The 22,592-nt window shown below is 59.5% G+C and overlaps 2 protein-coding genes and 1 long non-coding RNA gene across 3 annotated transcripts; 2 read left to right on the top strand and 1 right to left on the bottom strand.

Moving 5' to 3' along the window:
* Nucleotides 1-448: 448 nt before the first annotated feature.
* On the top strand, nt 449-7,482 carry LOC311165821 (RAC-beta serine/threonine-protein kinase-like; the record flags this gene model as incomplete). Its single annotated transcript, XM_084227324.1, is given in 7 exon segments — nt 449-539; nt 541-568; nt 1,840-1,968; nt 3,344-3,558; nt 6,037-6,124; nt 6,205-6,307; nt 6,862-7,482. Coding segments are annotated over 7 exon segments (734 nt in total), but the record flags the coding sequence as incomplete, so codon positions are not given.
* Nucleotides 3,641-6,018, bottom strand: LOC311165820. Its single transcript, XR_014616962.1, has 3 exons — nt 5,853-6,018; nt 4,657-4,687; nt 3,641-4,145 (listed from the first exon to the last, which is right to left on the bottom strand). It is a non-coding gene; the product is annotated as an uncharacterized lncRNA (long non-coding RNA).
* A 1,739-nt stretch (nt 7,483-9,221) lies between the features above and the next one.
* Nucleotides 9,222-22,392, top strand: LOC311165819 (general transcription and DNA repair factor IIH helicase subunit XPD-like; the record flags this gene model as incomplete). Its single annotated transcript, XM_084227323.1, has 13 exons — nt 9,222-9,253; nt 10,443-10,542; nt 11,538-11,615; nt 12,496-12,558; nt 12,652-12,765; nt 15,095-15,205; nt 16,892-17,008; nt 18,667-18,790; nt 20,381-20,477; nt 21,047-21,060; nt 21,318-21,411; nt 21,908-22,004; nt 22,358-22,392. Coding segments are annotated over exons 1-13 (1,049 nt in total), but the record flags the coding sequence as incomplete, so codon positions are not given.
* Between the last annotated feature and the right edge of the window lie 200 nt (nt 22,393-22,592).

Below are 22,592 nucleotides of genomic sequence, written 5' to 3'. Positions count from 1 at the left end.
TTCCCATTTTTTTCCCATTTTTCCCATTTCCCCATTTTTCCCCCATATTTATTTTCCCATTTTTCCCATTTTTCCCGTTTTCCCCGTTTTTCCCCCGTTTTTTCCCCCCAGCTGTTTTTCCACCTGTCCCGCGAGCGCGTTTTCCCCGTTTTCCCCCCGATATTTATTTTCCATTTTCCCATTTTCCCCATTTCCCCCCAATATTTATTTTCCCATTTTCCCATTTTCCCGTTTTTCCCCCCAATACTTATTTTTCCCATTTTCCCATTTTCCCGGTTTTTCCCCCCGTTTTTCTCCCCCCAGCTGTTTTTCCACCTGTCCCGCGAGCGCGTTTTCCCCGTTTTCCCCCCCGATATTTATTTTCCCATTTTCCCATTTTCCCCCTTTTCCCCCCAATATTTATTTTCCCATTTTCCCATTTTTCCCGTTTTTCCCCCGTTTTTCCCAGCTGTTTTCCACCTGTCCCGCGAGCGCGTTTTCCCCGAGCCCCGGGCGCGTTTCTACGGCGCCGAGATCACCTCGGCCCTGCAGTACCTGCACTCGCGACGTCGTCTATCGCGACATCAAGGTGAGGTTGGGGCCAATTCCCGGCTTTTTGGGGTAATTCCCAGGATTGTGGGGCCAATTCCCGGGATTTTGGGGCAAATTCCAGGGATTTTGGGACAATTCCGGGGATTTTGGGGCAAATTCCGGGAATTTTAGGGTGAATTACGGAGATTTTGGGGCAAATTCTGGCGATTTTGGGGACAATTCCAGGGATTTTGGGGCAAATTCCCAGGATTTTGGGACAATTCCGGGGATTTTGGGGCAAATTCCAGCGATTTGGGGCAGATTCTGGCGATTTTGGGGCAGATTCCGGGGATTTTGGGGCAAATTCCAGGGATTTTGGGACAATTCCGGGGGTTTTGGGGCCAATTCCCGGGATTTTGGGGCAAATTCCAGCGATTTTGGGACAATTCCCAGGATTTTGGGGCAAATTCCGGGGGTTTTGGGGCAATTCCCAGGATTTTGGGGCAAATTCTGGGGGTTTTGGGGCAAATTCCCGGGATTTTGGGACAATTCCAGCGATTTTGGGACAATTCCGGGGATTTTGGGACAAATTCCGGGCATTTTGGGGCAAATTCCGGTGATTTTGGGGCAGATTCCGGGGATTTTGGGGCATTCCAGGGATTTTGGGGACAATCCCGGGCATTTTGGGGCAAATTCCCAGGATTTGGGGACAATTCCGGGCATTTTGGGGCTGAGTTCTGGGGGTTTGGGGCTGATTTTCTGGGATTTTGGGGCTGATTTTGTGAGATCTGGGGCTCAGTTCCTGGGATTTTGGGGTGAATTCCTGGGATTTTGGGGCTGAATTCCTGGGATTTTGGGGCTCAGTTCCTGGTATTTTGGGGCTGAATTCCGGGGGTTTAGGGCTGAATCCCAAGATTTTGGCCTGAATTCCCGGGATTTTTGGACCTGAATTCCTGGGATTTTTGGGCCAAATTCCTGGGATTTTAGGGCTGAATTCCTGGGATTTTTTGGACCTGAATTCCCGGGATTTTGGGCTGAATTCCCGGGATTTTTTGGGGCTAAATTCCCAGGATTTTTGGGCCCAATTCCCTGGATTTTTTGGACCTGAATTCCCGGGATTTTTGGACCTGAATTCCCGGGATTTTTGGACCTGAATCCCTGGGATTTTTGGGCTGAACTCCTGGCATTTTTGGGGCCAAATTCCTGGGATTTTAGGGCCCAATTCCCGGGATTTTTTGGACCTGAATTCCCGGGATTTTTTGGACCTGAATTCCCGGGATTTTTTGGGCTGAATTCCCGGGATTTTGGGTCTCCCTCTGGCGTTCCCAGCTGGAGAATCTGATGCTGGACAAGGACGGGCACATCAAGATCACGGATTTCGGGCTCTGCAAGGAGGGGGTGACGGACGGCGCCACCATGAGAACCTTCTGCGGCACCCCCGAGTACCTGGCGCCCGAGGTGAGCCGGAATTCCCAAATCCCCGGAATTTGGGGCAGATTTTGGGAGAAAAACCTGAAATTCCCAGAGGGTTCCACCCAAAATCCCCCAAAATTCCTCCAAAATCCCCAAAAATTCCCCCAAAATCCCCAAAGAATTCCCTCAAATCCTGCAAGGACCTTTGCGGCACCCCCGAGTACCTGGCGCCCGAGGTGAGTCGGGAATTCCCAATATCCCAGGAATTTGGGGCAGATTTGGGGAAAAAACCCCAAAATTCCCAGAGAATTCCCACCAAAATCCCCAGAGAATTCCCCCAAAATCCCAAAAGAGTTCCCCCAAATCCTGCAAGGACCTTCTGCAGCACCCCCGAGTACCTGGCGCCCGAGGTGAGCTGGAATTCCCCAAATCCCGGGAATTTGGGGGAGATTTGGGGAAAAAACCCGAAATTCCCAGAGGATTCCCACCAAAATCCCCGAAAATTCCCCCAAAATCCCCGAAAATTCCCCCCAAATTCCCAAATTTTCCCCAAATCCTGAGGGGTTTCCTCATGGCTTGTCTCTCTTTAGGTCCTGACAGGTGACCCTGTCCCCTTTAACCCCACAGGTCCTGGCAGGTGACCCCATGATCCCTCTCCCCTTTAGGTCCTGGCAGGTGCCACTCACACCTTTTTCCCCACAGGTCCTGGCAGGTGACCCTGTCCCCTTTAACCCCACAGGTCCTGGCAGGTGACCCTGTCCCCTTTAACCCCACAGGTCCTGACAGGCGACCCCTACATGTTTAACCCCACAGGTCCTGGCAGGTGACCCTGTCCCCTTTAACCCCACAGGTCCTGACAGGCGACCCCTACATCTTTAACCCCACAGGTCCTGGCAGGTGATCCTCACACTTTTCCTCCCACAGGTCCTGTCAGGTGACCCCATCCCCTTTCCCCCCACAGGTCCTGGCAGATGCCCCTGTCCCCTTTCCCCCCCCAGGTCCTGGCAGGTGCCCCTGTCCCCTTTCCCCCCCCAGGTCCTGGCAGGTGCCCCTGTCCCCTTTCCCCCCCCAGGTCCTGGCAGGTGCCCCTGTCCCCTTTCCCCCCCCAGGTCCTGGCAGGTGACTCTGTCCCCTTTCCCCCCACAGGTCCTGACAGGTGACCCTGTGCCCTTTACCGCCACAGGTCCTGACAGGTGACTCCATGATCTCTCTCCCCCCAGGTCCTGGCAGGTGACACCCACACCTTTATCCCCTCAGGTGACCCCGTGCCCTCTGTCCCCCCAGGTCCTGTCAGGTGACCCCGTGATCTCTCTCCCCACAGGTCCTGGCAGGTGACCCCATGATCTCTCTCCCCCCAGGTCCTGGCAGGTGACCCCCACACCTTGATCCCCTCAGGTGACCCTTCCCCTTTCCCCCCCAGGTCCTGGAAGACAACGACTACGGGCGGGCGGTGGACTGGTGGGGGCTGGGCGTGGTGATGTACGAGATGCTCTGCGGGCGCCTCCCGTTCTACAGCCAGGACCACGAGCGGCTCTTCGAGCTGATCCTGCTGGAGGAGCTGCGCTTCCCCCGCTCCCTGGGGCCCGACAGCCGCGCCCTGCTGGCCGGCCTGCTCAAAAAGGACCCCAAACAGAGGTGAGTGCACCTGGATACACCTGGGATACACCTGGGCACACCTGGGCACACCTGGGGTACCCACACTCACGGGTACCTGCGCTTCCCGCGCTCCCTGGGGCCCGACAGCCGCGCCCTGCTGGCCGGCCTGCTCAAAAAGGACCCAAAGCAGAGGTGAGTGCACCTGGATACACCTGGGATACACCTGGGCACACCTGGGCACACCTGGGGTACCCACACTCACGGGTACCTGCGCTTCCCGCGCTCCCTGGGGCCCGACAGCCGCGCCCTGCTGGCCGGCCTGCTCAAAAAGGACCCCAAGCAGAGGTGAGTGCACCTGGATACACCTGGGGTACACCTGGGTACACCTGGGTACACCTGGGATACACCTGGGCACACCTGAGATACACCTGGGTACACCTGGGCACACCTGGGATACACCTGGGATACACCTGGGTACACCTGGGATACACCTGGGCACACCTGGGCACACCTGAGATACACCTGGGCACACCTGGGATACACCTGAGATACACCTGGGCACACCTGGGTACACCTGAGATACACCTGGGCACACCTGAGATACACCTGGGCACACCTGGGCACACCTGGGGTACCCACACTCACGGGTACCTGCGCTTCCCGCGCTCCCTGGGGCCCGACAGCCGCGCCCTGCTGGCCGGCCTGCTCAAAAAGGACCCCAAGCAGAGGTGAGCACACCTGGATACACCTGGGATACACCTGGGCACACCTGGGATACACCTGGGATACACCTGGGATACACCTGGGCACACCTGGGCACACCTGAGATACACCTGGGTACACCTGGGATACACCTGAGATACACCTGGGATACACCTGGGATACACCTGGGATACACCTGAGATACACCTGGGATACACCTGGGATACACCTGAGATACACCTGGGTACACCTGGGCACACCTGGGTACCCACACTCACGGGTACCTGCGCTTCCCGCGCTCCCTGGGGCCCGACAGCCGCGCCCTGCTGGCCGGCCTGCTCAAAAAGGACCCAAAGCAGAGGTGAGTGTACCTGGGATACACCTGGGATACACCTGGGCACACCTGGGATACACCTGGGCACACCTGGGATACACCTGGGCACACCTGGGCACACCTGGGATACACCTGGGCACACCTGGGCACACCTGGGGTACACCTGGGCACACCTGGGCACACCTGAGATACACCTGGGCACACCTGGGGTACCCACACTCACGGGTACCTGCGCTTCCCGCGCTCCCTGGGGCCCGACAGCCGCGCCCTGCTGGCCGGCCTGCTCAAAAAGGATCCCAAACAGAGGTGAGTGTACCTGGATACACCTGGGTACACCTGAGATACACCTGAGATACACCTGGGGTACACCTGGGCACACCTGGGGTACACCTGGGCACACCTGAGATACACCTGGGATACACCTGAGATACACCTGGGGTACCCACACTCACGGGTACCTGCGCTTCCCGCGCTCCCTGGGGCCCGACAGCCGCGCCCTGCTGGCCGGCCTGCTCAAAAAGGACCCCAAGCAGAGGTGAGTGTACCTGGATACACCTGGGATACACCTGAGATACACCTGGGCACACCTGGGGTACACCTGGGCACACCTGGGCACACCTGGGGTACCCACACTCACGGGTACCTGCGCTTCCCGCGCTCCCTGGGGCCCGACAGCCGCGCCCTGCTGGCCGGCCTGCTCAAAAAGGACCCCAAACAGAGGTGAGTGCACCTGGGATACACCTGGGCACACCTGGGATACACCTGGGCACACCTGGGATACACCTGGGCACACCTGGGTACCCACACTCACGGGTACCTGCGCTTCCCGCGCTCCCTGGGGCCCGACAGCCGCGCCCTGCTGGCCGGCCTGCTCAAAAAGGACCCCAAACAGAGGTGAGTGTACCTGGATACACCTGGGATACACCTGGGATACACCTGGGCACACCTGGGATACACCTGGGATACACCTGGGATACACCTGGGTACACCTGGGTACACCTGGGATACACCTGGGTACACCTGGGATACACCTGGGCACACCTGGGCACACCTGGGGTACACCTGGGCACACTTGGGCACACCTGGGGTACCCACACTCACGGGTACCTGCGCTTCCCCCGCTCCCTGGGGCCCGACAGCCGCGCCCTGCTGGCCGGCCTGCTCAAAAAGGACCCAAAGCAGAGGTGAGTGCACCTGGGATACACCTGGGTACACCTGAGATACACCTGGGTACACCTGGGCACACCTGGATACACCTGGGATACACCTGAGCACACCTGGGTACACCTGGGCACACCTGAGATACACCTGGGCACACCTGAGATACACCTGGGTACAGCTGGGCACACCTTTATCCACCTGTTCTCATCTGTTCCCACCTGCTGACACACCTGCACTCACCTGTGCCCACCTGATGACTCACCTGTGCCCCCCTGTGCCCCCCTGCACTCACCTGTGCCCACCTGTGCCCCGGTGCCCAGGCTGGGCGGTGGCCCAGGTGACGCCCGCGAGGTGATGGAGCATCGCTTCTTCGCGGGCATCGACTGGGACGACGTGGTGCAGAGGAAGGTGAGGCCCCGCCCCCGGCCCCGCCCCGCCCAGGTGAGGCCCCGCCGCGCACACCTGGCGAGAGGCCCCGCCCCCCCCAGCTGGTGCCGCCCTTCCGGCCGCAGGTGACGTCGGAGGTGGACACCAGGTACTTCGACGAGGAGTTCACGGCGCAGAGCATCACGGTCACGCCCCCCGAGAGATGTGAGGGCTCACCTGGGCACACCTGGGCACACCTGGGCACACCTGTACCCTCACCTGTCCCCTCACCTGTGTCCTCACCTGTACCCTCACCTGTCACTGACCCCGCCCTTCCATCACGGTCACGCCCCCCGAGAGATGTGAGGGCTCACCTGGGCACACCTGGGCTCACCTGGGCTCACCTGGACACACCTGGGCACACCTGTACCCTCACCTGTCCCCTCACCTGTCACTGACACCCCCCTTCCATCACGGTCACACCCCCCGAGAGATGTGAGGGCACACCTGGGCTCCCCTGTCCCTCACCTGTCTCACCTGTCCCCAGGTGAGCTCTTGTCCCTCCCCTGTCCCTCACCTGTCCCTCCCCTGTCTCACCTGTCCCTCCCCTGTCCCTCACCTGTCCCACCTGTCCCCAGGTGAGCTCTTGTCCCTCCCCTGTCCCTCACCTGTCCCTCACTTGTCCCTCCCCTGTCCCCACCTGTCCCTCACCTGTCTCACCTGTCCCCAGGTGAGCTCTTGTCCCTCCCCTGTCCCTCACCTGTCTCACCTGTCCCCAGGTGAGCTCCTGGGCTCTCCGGAGCGCGATCCCCGGACGCATTTCCCGCAGTTCTCCTACTCGGCCAGCATCCGGGAGTGACACCTGCCACACCTGGGCACACCTGGGGACACCTGGGCACACCTGGGGACACACCTGGGCACACCTGGGGGACACCTGTGTGTGACACACCTGGGCACACCTGGGCACACCTGTGTGCCACACACCTGGGCACGCCTGGGGACACTTGGCACACCTGGGGACAGCTGGGCACACAGCTGGGCACCAGGCACACCTGTGTGCCACCCACCTGTGCACACCTGGGGACACCTGGCACACCTGGGGACAGCTGGGCACACACCTGGCACACCTCTGTGCCACCCACCTGGGCTCACCTGTGCCCCTCCCCTCCACCTGTCCCTCCCCTGTGCCCCTCCCCCCCGTGTCCCCACCCGCCCCCAGTTGCTCTGGCCCCGCCCCTGTGTCCTATGGCCCCGCCCCTGTGTCCTATGGCCCCGCCCCTTTGTCCTATGGCCCCGCCCCCAGTTGCTCTGGCCCCGCCCCCTCAGTTTTGGGGGATTTTGGGGCTTTTTGGTGCCATTTTTGGACGTTTTTAAAAAAAACCTCGAAGTGGCTTTGACCCCCCCGGAGCTCCCAGTCCAAACCAGTTCAAACCAGTTCAAACCCAGTTCAATCCCAATTCAATCCCAGTATCCCGTTATCCCTTCCCAGTCCATCCCAGTTCAATCCCAGTTCCTTCCCAGTTCAATCCCAGTTTGTCCCAGTCCATCCCAGTCCCTCCCAGTCCCTCCCAGTTCAATCCCAGTCCCTCCCAGTATCCCGTTATCCCCTCCTAATCCCTCCAGTCCATCTCAGTCCCCCCCAGTCCCTCCCAGTTCAATCCCAATCCCTCCCAGTATCCCGTTATCCCCTCCCACTCCATCCCAGTTCAATCCCAGTTCCCTCTCAGTTCAATCCCAGTTTGTCCCAGTCCCTCCCAGTATCCCATTACCCCAGCCCAGTTCAATCCCAGTTTGTCCCAGTCCATCCCAGTCCCTCCCCGTTCAATCCCAGTTCAATCCTAGTCCCTCCCAGTATCCCGTTATCCCCTCCCAGTTCAATCCCAGTTTGTCCCAGTCCATCCCAGTCCCCCCCAGTTCAATCCCAATCCCTCCCAGTATCCCGTTATCCCCTCCCAGTCCATCCCAGTTCAATCCCAGTCCCTCCCAGTTCAATCCCAGTCCCTCCCAGTATCCCATTACCCCAGCCCAGTTCAATCCCAGTTTGTCCCAGTCCAAACCAGTCCCTCCCAGTTCAATCCCAATCCCTCCCAGTATCCCGTTATCTTCTCCCAGTCCATCCCAGTTCAATCCCAGTTTGTCCCAGTCCCTCCAAGCCCCTCCAGTCCCCCCCAGTTCTCTCCCAGTCCCTCCCAGTTCAATCCCAGTTCAATCCCAATCCCTCCCAGTATCCCGTTATCCCCTCCCAGTTCAATTCCAGTCCCCCCCAGTCCCTCCCAGTATCCCATTACTCCAGCCCAGTTCAATCCCAGTTTGTCCCAGTTCAATCCCAGTTTGTCCCAGTCCCTCCCAGTTCAATCCCAGTCCCTCCCAGTATCCCGTTATCCCCTCCCAGTTCCCTCCCAGTCCCTCCCAGTTCAATCCCAGTCCCTCCCAGTCCCTCCCAGTATCCCATTACCCCAGCCCGGTTCAATCCCAGTTTGTCCCAGTCCATTTCCAGTCCCTCCCAGTTTGATTCCAGTTTATCCCAGTCTGTCCCAGTCCCTCCCAGTTCCGGGGCCCCTCCCCCACCAGCGTTGCCTCTCAGCCCCTCCCCCCCTCATGTTGGGGGTGGGGGAGGGGCACAAATCGCGATTTTGAATTTTTTTTTCCTTTTTTCGCTCCGGTTTTGCCCAAACCCAGCGGAATTCGCGGGAAAACCGCGGGGGGGGGAGGGGGGAGGGGCGGGGCAAGGTAGGGTGGGGGAGGGGCAAGGTGGGGGAGGGGCGGTGCGAAGAATTCAATAAAAGTTGAAAATTTTTTTGGTTCTTTTTCGCTTTTTTTTTTGGGGGGTGCGGAATTTTTGGATCCCTCACCCTCCGAATCTCCCCCAAATTTTTGTCACCCCTCCCGCGATGTCCCCAAATGTCCCAAAAAAAAAAAATCCCAAAAAAAAAAAAATCCCGAAAATTTTAAAAAACCCAAAATTTTTCTCCCCTCCCCCCACGAGTCTCCCCCGATCCATCGCTCCGCGCTCGATTGCTCCTCCCCGGCATCGCCCCCCCTCCCTTTGATTGGCATTTCCGAGCAGCCAATGATGAGGCGAGGCGGGGTCAGCGCTGTCCAATCGGAGCGCGCGGTGCGGGAGGGGGCGGGGCCTCGGCGGCGGCGCGAGGCAGCGGCGGGAGCCATGAAGTGAGGGGGGGGAGGGGCGGGAAAAGGGGGAGCGGGGGGGGGGGAGGGGAAATTTGGGAATTTCGGGGCGATTTGGGGGGAATTTGGGGGAATTTCGGAAAAATTTGGGGGATTCCGGGGAGATTTGAGAGAATTTGGGAGGATTTGGGGGGATATGAGTGAATTGGGAGGTTTTGGGGGGGAATTTTGGGGGAATTTGGGAGATTTTGGGGAGGACCCGAGGGAATCTTGGGGGACCTGAGGGAATTTTGGGGGATTTGAGGGAATTTGGGGGAGTTTTGGGAGATCTGAGGGGATTTGGGGAATTTTGGAGGAATTGGGGGGATTTTGGGGAGATCTGGGCGGCTTTGGGAGGGCTTGAGGGAGTTTTGGGGGATCAGAGGGGATTTTGGGGGATTTGAGGGAATTTTGGGGTGTTTGGGGGGCAGTTTGGAGGATTCAGGGGAATTTTGAGGGGATTTGGGGGGGACTTGAGAGAATTTGGGGGGGATTTGAGGGAATTTTGAGGCGTTTTCAGAGATATGAGGGAAATTAGGGAGCTTTGAGAGAGCTGAGGGGATTTTGGGGGATCTGAGGGAATTTGGGGAGATTTTGGGGACAGCTGAGGGGATTTGGGGGGGACTTGAGGGAGTTTTGGGGGATCAGAGAGAATTTGGGGAGATCTGAGGGGGATTTTGGAGAGATCCACTCCTGAGATCCACCAGATCCCCGCAGGCTGAGCGTGGACGGGCTCCTGGTGCTGCCCCAAACCCTTAAACCCCAAAATCTCCCCAAAATCCCCCCTGAATCCCCTCGAAACCCCCCAAAATCCGTTGGGATCTGCTCCTGGGATCCACCAGATCCCTCGGGATCCCCGCAGGCTGAACGTGGACGGGCTGCTGGTGCTGCCCCAAACCCCAAAATTGTCCCAATTCACCCCAGATCCCCCAAAGTTTCCCCTGAATCCCCTCGAAACCCCCCCAAAACCCCTCGGGATCCTCCCCGGATCCACTGGATCCCAGTGGATCCCTCGGGATCCCCTCAGGCTGAATGTGGACGGGCTCCTGGTGCTGCCCCAAACCCTGAAACCCCCAAATCACCCCAAAATCTCCCCAAAAACCCCCCTGAATCCCCTCAAAACCCCCCCAAAACCCCTCGGGATCCTCCCCGGACCCAGTGGATCCCAGTGGATCCCTCCGGATCCCCTCAGGCTGAACGTGGACGGGCTGCTGGTGCTGTTCCCCTACGAGTTCATCTACCCCGAGCAGTTCTCCTACATGCTGGAGCTCAAACGCACCCTGGACGCCAAGGTGGGACCGGGGGGGGGGGGGGGGATCCAACGGGGAGGGGATCCACCGGGAGGGGATCCACCAAGGGGAGGGGATCAGCCGGGGAGGGGATCCACCGGGGAGGGGATCCACTGGAGGGAGGGGATCCACTGGAGGGAGATCCACCAGGGAGGGGATCCAGTGAAGGGAGGGGATCCACCGAGGAGGGGATCCACCGGAGGGAGGGGATCCACTGGAGGAAGGGGATCCACTGGAGGAAGATGATCCACTGGAGGGAGAGGATCCACCGGGGAGGGGATCCTCTGGAGGGAGGGGATCCTACGGGAGGGGATCTAGTGGAGGGAGGGGATCCACTGAGGGGAGGGGATCCACTGGGGAGAGGGGATCCACTGGGGAGATGGGGATCCACTGGGGGGAGGTGATACACTTGAGGGAGGGGATCTGCTGGGGGGGATCCCCTGGAGGGAGGGGATCCACCGGGAGGGGATCCACTGAGGGGAGGGGATCCACTGGGGAGGGGATCCACTGGGGAGGGGATCCACTGGGGAGAGGGCATCCACTGGGGAGATGGGGATCCACTGGAGGGAGGGGATCCACCAGGAGGGGATCCACCGGGGAGGGGATCCACCGAAGGGAGGGGATCCACTGGGGGGATCCAATTGGGGAGCCCACTGAGGGGATCCAATGGGTGGGATCGATGAGGGATCCACTGGGGGGGTGGGGGGTGGGGTGGGTGTGTCCACGGGGGGGGGATCCACTGAGGGCCCCCCGGTAGGGATCCAATGGGGAGGATCCATTGAGGGGGAATCCACTGAGGGGATCCACTGGGGAATGCGCCAGGAGGGGACAGCTGGGAGGGATCCACTGGGGGGGATCCACTGGGTGGGTGGGGGGTGGGGGTGTTTCCACTGGGGATCCACTGGCTGGGATCCACCCTGGGCCCTGCTGGGTGGATCCCGCTGGGTGGATCCCATCGGGCGGGATCCAGCGAGGATCCGGGCCCCTCCCCCCCCCAGGGCCACGGGGTGCTGGAGATGCCGTCGGGGACGGGCAAGACGGTGTCGCTGCTGGCCCTGATCGTCGCCTACCAGCGGGTGAGCCCATCCCGGGGGATCCTGGGGATCCGGGGGGATCCTGAGGGGTTTGGGGACACCTGGAGGATCCTGGTGGGATTTTAGGGGGGGATCTGGGGGGATCCAGAGGGGTTTGGAAGGATCCAGAGGGGTTTGGGGGCACCTGGAGGATCCTGGTGGGTCTTTAGGGGGGGATTCTGGTGGATCCCGGGGGATCCGGGGGGATCCAGAGGGGTTTGGGGGCACCTGGAGGATCCTGGTGGGTTTTTAGGGGGGATTCTGGTGGATCCCGGGGGATCTGAGGGGATCTGGAGGGGTTTGGGGGGATCCAGAGGGGTTTGGGGAGTCCTGGAGGATCCTGGTGGGTTTTTAGGAGGGATTCCGGTGGATCCTGGGGGATCCCGGGGGATCCAGAGGGGTTTGGGGACACCTGGAGGATCCTGGTGGGTCTTTATGGGGGGATCCCAGGACATCTGAGAGGATCTGGAGGGGGTTGGGGGGATCCTGAGGGGTTTGGGGGCGCCTGGAGGATCCTGATGGGTTTTTAGGGGGGGATCCCGGTAGATCCTGGGGATCTGGAGGGGTTTGGGGGGATCCAGAGGGGTTTGGGGGCACCTGGAGGATCCTGGTGGGTTTTTAGGGGGATTCCTGTGGATCCTGGGGGGATCCTGAGGGGTTTGGGGAGTCCTGGAGGATCCTGGTTGGGTTTTTAGGGGGGGATTCTGGTGGATCCAGGGGATCTGGAGGGGTTTGGGGGGATCCAGAGGGGTTTTGGGGCATCCCAACAGATCTTGGCTGATCCCAGTAGATCCCAGTTTGTCCCAGCGGGTCCTGGTGGGTTCTGGGATCCCCCCAGATCCCAGTAGATCCCAGTGGATCCCAGTGGATCCTCCCCCCCCAGGCCCACCCTCTGGACGTCTCCAAGCTGATCTACTGCTCCCGCACGGTGCCCGAGATCGAGAAGGTCGGCGGGGGAGGGGATCCCTGGGGGGGATCCCTGGGGCTGGATCCCCCCGGGGGGGCGGATCCCTGAGGATCCCTGGGATCCCCCCCCCAGGTGGTGGAGGAGCTGCGGAAGCTTCTGGAATGCTACGAGCGGGAGCTGGGGGAGCCGCTGCCCTTCCTGGCGCTGGCGCTGAGCTCCCGCAAGAACCTCTGCGTGCACCCCGAGGTCGGGCGGGGGATCCGAGGGGATCCCCAGGGATCCGGGGGGATCTGGGGGGGTCCGAGGGGATTTGAGAGTGATCTGGGGGGATCTGAGGGGATTTGAGAGGGATCTGAGGGGATTTCACGGGATCTGAGAGGGATCTGGGGGGATCCGGGGGGATTTGAGAGGGATCCGAGAGGGATCTGAGGGGATTTCAGGGGATCTGGGGGGGATCTGAGGGGATGTGGGGGGTTCTGAGAGGGATCCGAGAGGGATCTGAGGGGGTTCCATGGGATCTGGGGGGGATCTGAGGGGATTTCATGGGATCTGAGGGGGATCCGAGGGGATTTCAGGGGATCTGGGGGGATCTGAGGGGATCTGGGGGGATCTGGGGGGGATCCGAGGGGATCTGGGGGGGGGTTCCATGGGATCTGGGGGGGATCTGAGGGGATCCGAGGGGATCTGGGGGGGTTCCATGGGATCTGGGGGGGATCTGAGGGGATCCGAGGGGATTCCATGGGATCTGGGGGGATCCGGGGGGATTTGAGAGGGATCCGAGAGGGATCTGAGAGGATTTCAGGGGATCTGGGGGGGATCTGAGGGGATCCGGGGGGTTCTGAGAGGGAGCCGAGAGGGATCTGAGGGGGTTCCATGGGATCTGGGGGGGATCTGAGGGGATTTCACGGGATCTGAGGGGGATCTGGGGGGGATCTGAGGGGATCTGGGAGGCATCTGGGGGGATCTGAGAGGGATCTGAGGAGATTTCACGGGATCTGAGAGGGATCCGAGGGGATCTGGGGGGATCTGGGGGGTTCTGGGAGGGATCTGAGGGGATTTCACAGGATCTGGGGGGATCTGAGGGGATCTGGGGGGGTTCCATGGGATCTGAGAGGGATCTGAGGGGTTTTCATGGGATCTGGGGGGGATCTGAGGGGATTTCACGGGATCTGGGGGGATCCGAGGGGATCTGAGAGGGATCTGGGGGGATCTGAGAGGGATCTGAGGGGATTTCAGGGGACCTGGGGGGGATCCGAGGGGATCTGGGGGGGGGGTTCCATGGGATCTGAGGGGGATTCCACGGGATCTGGGGGGGATCTGAGAGGGATCTGAGGGGATTCCATGGGATCTGGGGGGATCCGGGGGGATTTGAGACGGATCTGGGGGGATTCTACAGGATCTGAGGGGATTCCAGGGGATCTGGGGGGATCTTGGGGGATTTGAGAGGGATCTGAGGGGATTCCAGGGGATGTGGGGGGGATCTGAAGGGATCTGAGGGGGATCTGGGGGGATCTGAGAGGGATCTTGGGGGATTTGAGAGGGATCTGAGGGGATTCCAGGGGATCTGGGGGGATTCCATGGGATCTGGGGGGATCCGGGGGGATCCGAGGGGATCCGAGGGGATTCCATGGGATCTGGGGGGGATCTGAGAGGGATCTGGGGGGTTCTGAGAGGGATCCGAGAGGGATCTGAGGGGATTTCAGGGGCTCTGGGGGGGATCCGAGGGGATCTGGGGGGGGGATCTGAGGGGATTCCACAGGATCTGAAGGGATTCCATGGGATCCGGGGGGGATCTGAAGGGATCTGAGGGGATTCCATGGGATCTGAGAGGGATCTGAGGGGATTCCACAGGATCTGGGGGGGATCTGAGGGGGCTCCTAAGGGATTCACGGGGATCTGGGGTTCAGGGCTGTGGGTGGATCCCCGTAGATCCCAGTGGGATCGGCGCTGCGGTTCGGGAAGGAGGGGGGATCACGGGGGGGATCGTGGGTGGGTGCAGGGCTGTGGGTGGATCCCAGTGGATCCCATCAGATCCCAGTTGATCCCAGTGGATCCCCCCCAGGTCTCGGCTCTCCTGTTCGGGAAGGAGGAGGGGTCACAGGGGGATCACGGGTGGGTTCAGGGCTGTGGGTGGATCCCATCAGATCCCGGTGGATCCCCCCCAGGTCTTGGCTCTCCGGTTCGGGAAGGAGGGGGGATCACAGGGGGATCGTGGGTGGGTTCAGGGCTGTGGGTGGATCCCAGTAGATCCCAGTGGATCCCCCCAGGTCTCGGCTCTCCGCTTCGGGAAGGAGGGGGGAACATTGGGGGGGGGTCAGGGCTATGGGTGGATCCTGGGTTGATCCCAGCGGATCCCATCAGATCCCAGTGGATCCCCCCAGGTCTCGGCGCTCCGGTTCGGGAAGGAGGGGGGATCACAGGGGGGGTCAGGGCTGTGGGTGGATCCCAGTAGATCCCAGTGGATCCCCCCCAGGTCTCGGCTCTCCGGTTCGGGAAGGAGGGGGGATCACAGGGGGGGTTCAGGGCTGTGGGTGGATCCCAGTGGATCCCAGCAGATCCCAGTGGATCCCCCCAGGTCTCGGCTCTCCGGTTCGGGAAGGAGGTCGACAGCCGCTGCCTGGCCCTGACGGCCTCGTACCTGCGGGACCCCCCCGAGGGACCCCGGCCCAGCTGCTCCTTCTTCCAGGTGAGCCCGGGGGGATCCTGGGGGATGCTGGGGAGTCTGGGGGGATCCTGGAGGGGCTTGGAGGGTCTGAGGGGGTTTCAGGGGGGGATCTGAGGGGATCCTGGGGGGATCCTGAGGGATCTGAGGGGATCCTGGAGGGGCTTGGAGGGTCTGGGGGGGTTCCAGGGGGGGATCTGAGGGGATCTGGGGGTCCCAGGGGGATCTGAGGGGATCCTGGAGGGGCTTGGAGGGTCTGGGGGGGTTCCAGGGGGGGATCCCGGGGGATCTGAGGGGATCTGGAGGTTCTGGGGGGGTCCCAGGGAGGGTCCTGGGGGTTCCTGAGTGGATCCCAGGGGAGTTTGAGGGGGTCCTTGGGGGGCTTGGAGGGTCTGGGGGGGTCCCAGAGGGGGATCCTGGGGGATCCTGGGGGATCCTGAGGGAGCTGGGGGGTCCCAACGAGGATCCTGGGGGTTCCTGAGTGGATCCCAGGGGAGTTTGAGGGGGTCCTTGGGGGGCTTGGAGGGTCTGGGGGGGTCCCAGGGTGCGATCCCGGGGGATCTGAGGGATCCCAAGGAGGATCCTGGGTGGGTCCCAGGGGATCTGAGGGGATCTGGGGGTCCCAGGGGGATCTGGGGGGACCCTGGAGGGGTTTGGAGGGTCTGGGGGGGTTCCAGGGGGGGATCCCAGGGGTCTGGGGGCATCTGAGGGGGTCCCAAGGAGGATCCTGGGGGTTCCTGGATGGATCCCAGGGGATCTGAGGGGATTTGGGGGATCCCAGGGGGATCTGGGGGGATCCTGGAGGGGCTTGGAGGGTCTGGGGGGGTTCCAGGGGGGGATCCCGGGGGATTCTGAGGGATCTGGGGATCCCAGGGGGATCTGGGAGGATCCTGGAGGGGCTTGGAGGGTCTGGGAGGGGTCCCTGGGAGGATCCCAGAGGATCTGGGGGGGGATCCCCAGGGGATCTGAGGGGATCTGGGGGATCCTGGTCCTCATTTCAAGGACCCCAGCCCCATTTTGGGGTGTTCCCCCCCCATTTTGGGGTGTTCTCCCCCATTTTTTGCACCCCCAGCTCCATTTCAAAAAGCCCAGCCCCATTTTGGGGTGTTCTCCCCCCGTTTTTACCCCCCCAGCCCCATTTTTGGTGACCCCAGCCCCATTTTTGGTGACCCCAGCGCCATTTCAAGGACCCCAGCCCCATTTCAAGGACCCCAGCCCCATTTTTGGTGACCCCAGCCCCATTTCAAGGACCCCAGCCCCATTTTGGGGCTTTCTCCCCCCATTTTGGGGTGTTCTCCTCCCATTTTGGGGTGTTCTCCTCCCATTTTGGGGTGTTCTCTCCCCGTTTTTGCCCCCCCAGCCCCATTTCAAGGACCCCAGCCCCATTTCAAGGACCCCAGCCCCATTTTAAGGACCCCAACCCCATTTCAAGGACCCCAGCCCCATTTCAAGGACCCCAGCCCCATTTGAAGGACCCCAGCCCCATTTTTTGGTGACCCCAGCCCCATTTGAAGGACGCCAGCCCCGTTTTTTGGTGACCCCAGCCCCATTTCAAGGACCCCAGCCCCATTTGAAGGACCCCAGCCCCATTTTTTGGTGACCCCAGCCCCATTTGAAGGACCCCAGCCCCATTTTTTGGTGACCCCAGCCCCATTCCAAGGACCCCAGCCCCATTTTTGCCCCCCAGCCCCATCTCTCCCTCTCCCGCAGGAGTTCGAGGCCCGGGGCCGGCAGAGCCCCCTCCCCTTCGGGGTTCACAACCTGGACGATCTGCGGGGGCTGGGCCGGCAGCGCGGCCTCTGCCCCTACTACATGGCCAGGGCCTCGGTGAGACCCCAAAAACCACCCTAAAAACACCCCAAAATATCCTGAAATCACCCCAAAATATCCTAGATATCCCTCTGCCCCTACTACATGGCCAGGGCCTCGGTGAGACCCCAAAAACACCCCAAAAACACCCCAAAAACACCCTGAAATATCAGAGATATCCCTCTGCCCCTACTACATGGCCAGGGCCTCGGTGAGACCCCAAAAACACCCTGAAATCACCCCAAAATACCCTGAAATCACCCCAAAATATCCTAGATATCCCTCTGCCCCTACTACATGGCCAGGGCCTCGGTGAGACCCCAAAATCACCCCAAAATACCCCAAAAACACCCCAAAAACACCCCAAAAACAGCCTGAAATATCAGAGATATCCCTCTGCCCCTACTGCATGGCCAGGGCCTCGGTGAGACCCCAAAATCACCCCAAAATCACCCCAAAAACACCCCAAAATACCCTGAAATCACCCCAAAAACACCCTGAAATACCCTAGATATCCCTCTGCCCCTACTACATGGCCAGGGCCTCGGTGAGACCCCAAAATACCCTGAAATCACCCCAAAAACACCCCAAAAACACCCTGAAATATCCTAGATATCCCTCTGCCCCTACTACATGGCCAGGGCCTCGGTGAGACCCCAAAAACACCCCAAAAACACCCCAAAAACACCCCAAAATATCCTGAAATCACCCCAAAATATCCTGAAATCACCCCAAAATATCCTAGATATCCCTCTGCTCCTACTACATGGCCAGGGCCTCGGTGAGACCCCAAAATACCCCAAAACCACCCCAAAATACCCTGAAATATCCCCAAAAACACCCTGGAATATCCTAGATATCCCTCTGCCCCTACTACATGGCCAGGGCCTCGGTGAGACCCCCAAAACACCCCAAAAACACCCCAAAAACACCCCAAAAACACCCTGAAATATCAGAGATATCCCACTGCCCCTACTACATGGCCAGGGCCTCGGTGAGACCCCAAAAACACCCCAAAATCACATGAAATCACCCCAAAATATTCTAAATATCCCCAAAATATCCTGAAATCACCCCAAAATATCCTGAAATCACCCCAAAATATCCTAAATATCCCCAAAATATCCTGAAATCCCCCAAACCCGCAGCTGGCCCACGCCAACGTGGTGGTGTCCAGCTGCCATTGCCTGGGGGACCCCAAAAGGGCCCTAAAACCTCCCTGAGTGACCCCAAAACCACCCTTGGGGACCCCAAATCCCTCTGAGGAACCCCAAAACCACCCTGGGGAACCCCAAATCCCTGTGGGGAACCCCAAAACTCCCTTAGGGACCCTAAAATCCCCTTTGGGGGACCCCAAAACTGCCCTGAACCTCCCCGAGCTCCCTCGAATTACCCCAAATCTTCTGTAGGGGACCCCAAAACTGCTCTGAAGAACCCCAAAATCCCTCTGGGGAATCCCAAATCCCTCTGGGGAACCCCAAAACCGCCTGGGGGGACCCCAAAATTCCCTTAGGGACCCCAAAGCTTCCTCCAAACCCTTCCCTGAAAGCTTCTCCTTCCCCCAACCCCCTTCGTGTTTCTATTTTTCCTGTACAAAATGACCCCAAACCACCCTGGGTGACCCCAAATCTCCTTGGGTGACCCCAAATCCTTTTGGGGTGACCCCAAATCCCCAGCTGGCCCACGCCAACGTGGTGGTGTACAGCTACCATTACCTGCTGGACCCCAAGATCGCCGGGCTGGTGTCGGCCGAGCTCGCGCGCTCCTCGGTCGTGGTGTTCGACGAGGCGCACAACATCGGTGGGACCCCAAAACTGGGGGGTCACAGGGGGGTGGGGGCACCCAGAGGGGTTTGGGGGCACCCCAAGGGGGTCTGGGGGCACCCAGAGGGGATCTGGGGTCACCCAGAGGGGGTTTGGGGTCATTTGGGGGGGATTTGGGGGCACCCAGGGGGAGTTTGGGGTCCTCAGAGGGGGTCTGGGGTCACCCAAAGGGAGTTTGGGGTCATTTTGGGGGGGTTTGGGGTCCTCAAAGGGTGATTGGAGTCACCCCAAGGGGGTCTGGGGTCACTTAGGGGGGGTTTGGGGTCACCCAGAGGGGGTTTGGAGTCACTTGGGGGGGGTTAGGAGTCATTTAGGGGGGTTTGGGGTCCTCAAAGGGGGATTGGGGTCACCCAGAGGGAGTTTGGGGTTGTTTAGGGGGCGGTTGGGGTCCTCCAAGAGGGTTTGGGGTCACCCAGAGGGGGTTTGGGGTCGTTTAGGGGGGGTTTGGGGTCACCCAGAGGGGGATTGGGGGCACCAAGAGGGGGATTGGGGTTGTTTAGGGGGGGTTTGGGGTCACTTAGGGGGGGTTTGGGGTCCTCAAAGGGGGTTTGGGGTCACCCAGAGGGGGTTTGGGGTCATTTGGGGGGGGTTTGGGGTCACCCAGAGGGGGTTTTTGGTCATTTGGGGGGACTTTGGGGTCACCCAGAGGGGGTTTTTGGTCATTTGGGGGGGGTTTGGGGTCACCCAGAGGGGGTCTGGGGTCACCCAGAGGGGGTTTGGGGTCGCTTAGGGGGGATTTGGGGTCACTTAGGGAGGGTTTGGGGTCATTTGGGGGGGGTTGGGGTCATTTGGGGGAGGTTTGGGGTCACCCAGAGGGAGTTTGGGGTCATTTGGGGGGGGTTTGGGGTCACCCAGAGGGAGTTTGGGGTCATTTGGTGGGGGTTTGGGGTCACCCAGAGGGGGTTTGGGGTCACCCAGAGGGGTTTGGGGTCACCCAGAGGGGGGCTGGGGGGCTCAGAGGGGGTTTGGGGTCACCCCGAGGGGGTTTGGAGGCACCCAGAGGGGGTTTGGGGGGGTTTGGGGTCACCCAGAGGGAATTTGGGGTCCTCAAAGGGGGTTTGGGGTCACTTAGGGGGGGTTTGGGGTCATTTGCGGGGGATTTGGGGTCTTCAGGGGGGATTTTATGGGGCTTTTTTGAGGGGATTTGGGGGTTTTTTAACTGGAATTTGGGGGGAATTTGAGGGATTTTTTAACTGGATTTTGGGGGGAATTTTGGGGTTTTTGGGGGGGATTTTGTGGGGATTTTTTGGGGCTATTTTGTGGGGATTGTTTGGGGCTATTTTGGTGGGATTTTTTAATGGATTTTGGGGGGAATTTGGGGGTTTTTGGGGGGGATTTTGTGGGGATTTTTTGGGACTATTTTGGTGGGATTTTTTACTGGATTTTGGGGGGAAATTGGGGGTTTTGGGGGGGATTTTGTGGGGATTTTATGGGGCTATTTTGTGGGATTTTTTTACTGGATTTTGGGGCTATTTTGTGGGGATTTTTTACTGCATTTTGGGGGTAATTTTGGGGCTGTTTTATGACATTTTTGGGGTGGCTGACCCCAAATCCCCCCTGTCCCCAGACAACGTTTGCATCGAGGCCATGGGAGTGACCATCACCCGCCGGACCCTGGACCGCTGCCAGGCCAACGTGGCCACGCTGCAGGGCCACGTCCAGCGGTCAGCGGGGCTGGGATTGGGGGATTTGGGGGGATTTTGGGGTTTTTATGGGATTTTGGGAGATTTTGGGGTTTTTTGGGGGGGATTTTGTGGGTTTTGGGGGGGATTTTAGGGGATTTGGGGGGATTTTTTGGGGGATTTTAGGGGATTTTGGGGTCTTTGGGAGGATTTTTAGGGGGATTTTAGAGGATTTTGGGGGGTTTTAGGGGATTTGGGGGTGATTTAGAGGATTTTTGGGGTGATTTTAGGGGATTTTGGGGGTTTTTGGGGGGGTTTTAGGGGATTTTGGAGTTTTTTGGGGGGGATTTTAGGGGTTTTTGGGGGGGTTTTAGGGGATTTTGGGGGGATTTTAGGGGATTTTGGGATCTTTGGAGGATTTTTAGGGGGATTTTAGGGGATTTGGGGGTGATTTAGGGGATTTTGGGGGTGATTTAGGGGATTTTTGGGGGGGATTTTAGGGGATTTTGGGGGTTTTTGGGGGGGTTTTAGGGGATTTTGGGGTGCCAGGGGCAGTGACCATCACCCGCCGGACCCTGGACCGCTGCCAGGCCAACGTGGCCACGCTGCAGGGCCACGTCCAGCGGTCAGTGGGGCTGGGATTGGGGGATTTGGGGGGATTTTGGGGGGTTTTATGGGATTTTGGGGGATTTTGGGTTTTTTTGGGGGGATTTTGTGGGTTTTTGGGGGGATTTTAGGGGATTTGGGGGGATTTTTTGGGGGATTTTGGGGTCTTTGGGAGGATTTTGGGGGGATTTTAGGGGATTTGGGGGGGTTTTAGGGGATTTGGGGGTGATTTAGGGGATTTTGGGGGGGTTTTAGGGGATTTTGGGGGGGTTTTAGGGGATTTTGGGGTGCCAGGGGCAGTGACCATCACCCGCCGGACCCTGGACCGCTGCCAGGCCAACGTGGCCACGCTGCAGGGCCACGTCCAGCGGTCAGTGGGGCTGGGATGGGGGATTTGGGGGGATTTTATGGGATTTTGGGATTTTTGGGGGGATTTTGGGGTTTTTTTGGGGATTTTGGGTTTTTTGGGGGGGGATTTTGTGGGTTTTTGGGGGGATTTTAGGGGATTTTGGGGGTTTTTGGGGAGGATTTTAGGGGATTTTGGGGTCTTTGGGAGGATTTTTAGGGGGATTTTAGAGGATTTTGGGGGGTTTTAGGGGATTTGGGGGTGATTTAGAGGATTTTTGGGGTGATTTTAGGGGATTTTGGGGGTTTTTGGGGGGGTTTTAGGGGATTTTGGAGTTTTTGGGGGGGGATTTTAGGGGTTTTTGGGGGGGTTTTAGGGGATTTTGGGGGGATTTTAGGGGATTTTGGGGTCTTTGGGAGGATTTTTAGGGGGATTTTAGAGGATTTTGGGGGGTTTTAGGGGATTTGGGGGTGATTTAGGGGATTTTGGGGTTTTAGGGGGGATTTTGGGGGGGTTTTAGGGGATTTTGGGGTGCCATGGGAGTGACCATCACCCGCCGGACCCTGGACCGCTGCCAGGCCAACGTGGCCACGCTGCAGGGCCACGTCCAGCGGTCAGTGGGGCTGGGATGGGGGATTTGGGGGGATTTTTGGGGGGATTTTAGGGGATTTTGGGTTTTTTGGGATTTTTTGGGGAGATTTTAGGGGATTTTGGGATTTTTGGGGGGGGATTTTAGGGGATTTTGGGGGGATTTTAGGGGATTTGGGGGGATTTTTTGGGGGATTTTAGGGGATTTTGGGGTCTTTGGGAGGATTTTTAGGGGGATTTTAGAGGATTTTGGGGGGTTTTAGGGGATTTGGGGATTTTAGGGGGATTTTGGGGTTCTAGGGGGGATTTTGGGGGGGTTTTAGGGGATTTTGGGGTGCCAGGGGCAGTGACCATCACCCGCCGGACCCTGGACCGCTGCCAGGCCAACGTGGCCACGCTGCAGGGCCACGTCCAGCGGTCAGTGGGGCTGGGATGGGGGATTTGGGGGGATTTTATGGGATTTTGGGGGGATTTTAGGGTATTTTGGGATTTTTGGGGGATTTTAGGGGATTTTGGGGTTTTTTGGGGGGGATTTTAGGGGTTTTTGGGGGGATTTTAGGGGATTTGGGGGGATTTTTTGGGGGGATTTTAGAGGGTTTTGGGGGTTTTTTAGGGGG

Source organism: Fringilla coelebs (assembly GCF_963513975.1).
Source record: "Fringilla coelebs genome assembly, contig: SCAFFOLD_440, whole genome shotgun sequence".
NCBI classification, from domain to species: domain Eukaryota; kingdom Metazoa; phylum Chordata; class Aves; order Passeriformes; family Fringillidae; genus Fringilla; species Fringilla coelebs.
Note: the sequence above shows the minus strand (reverse complement) of the source record. Positions and strands in the feature narration are given on the sequence as shown.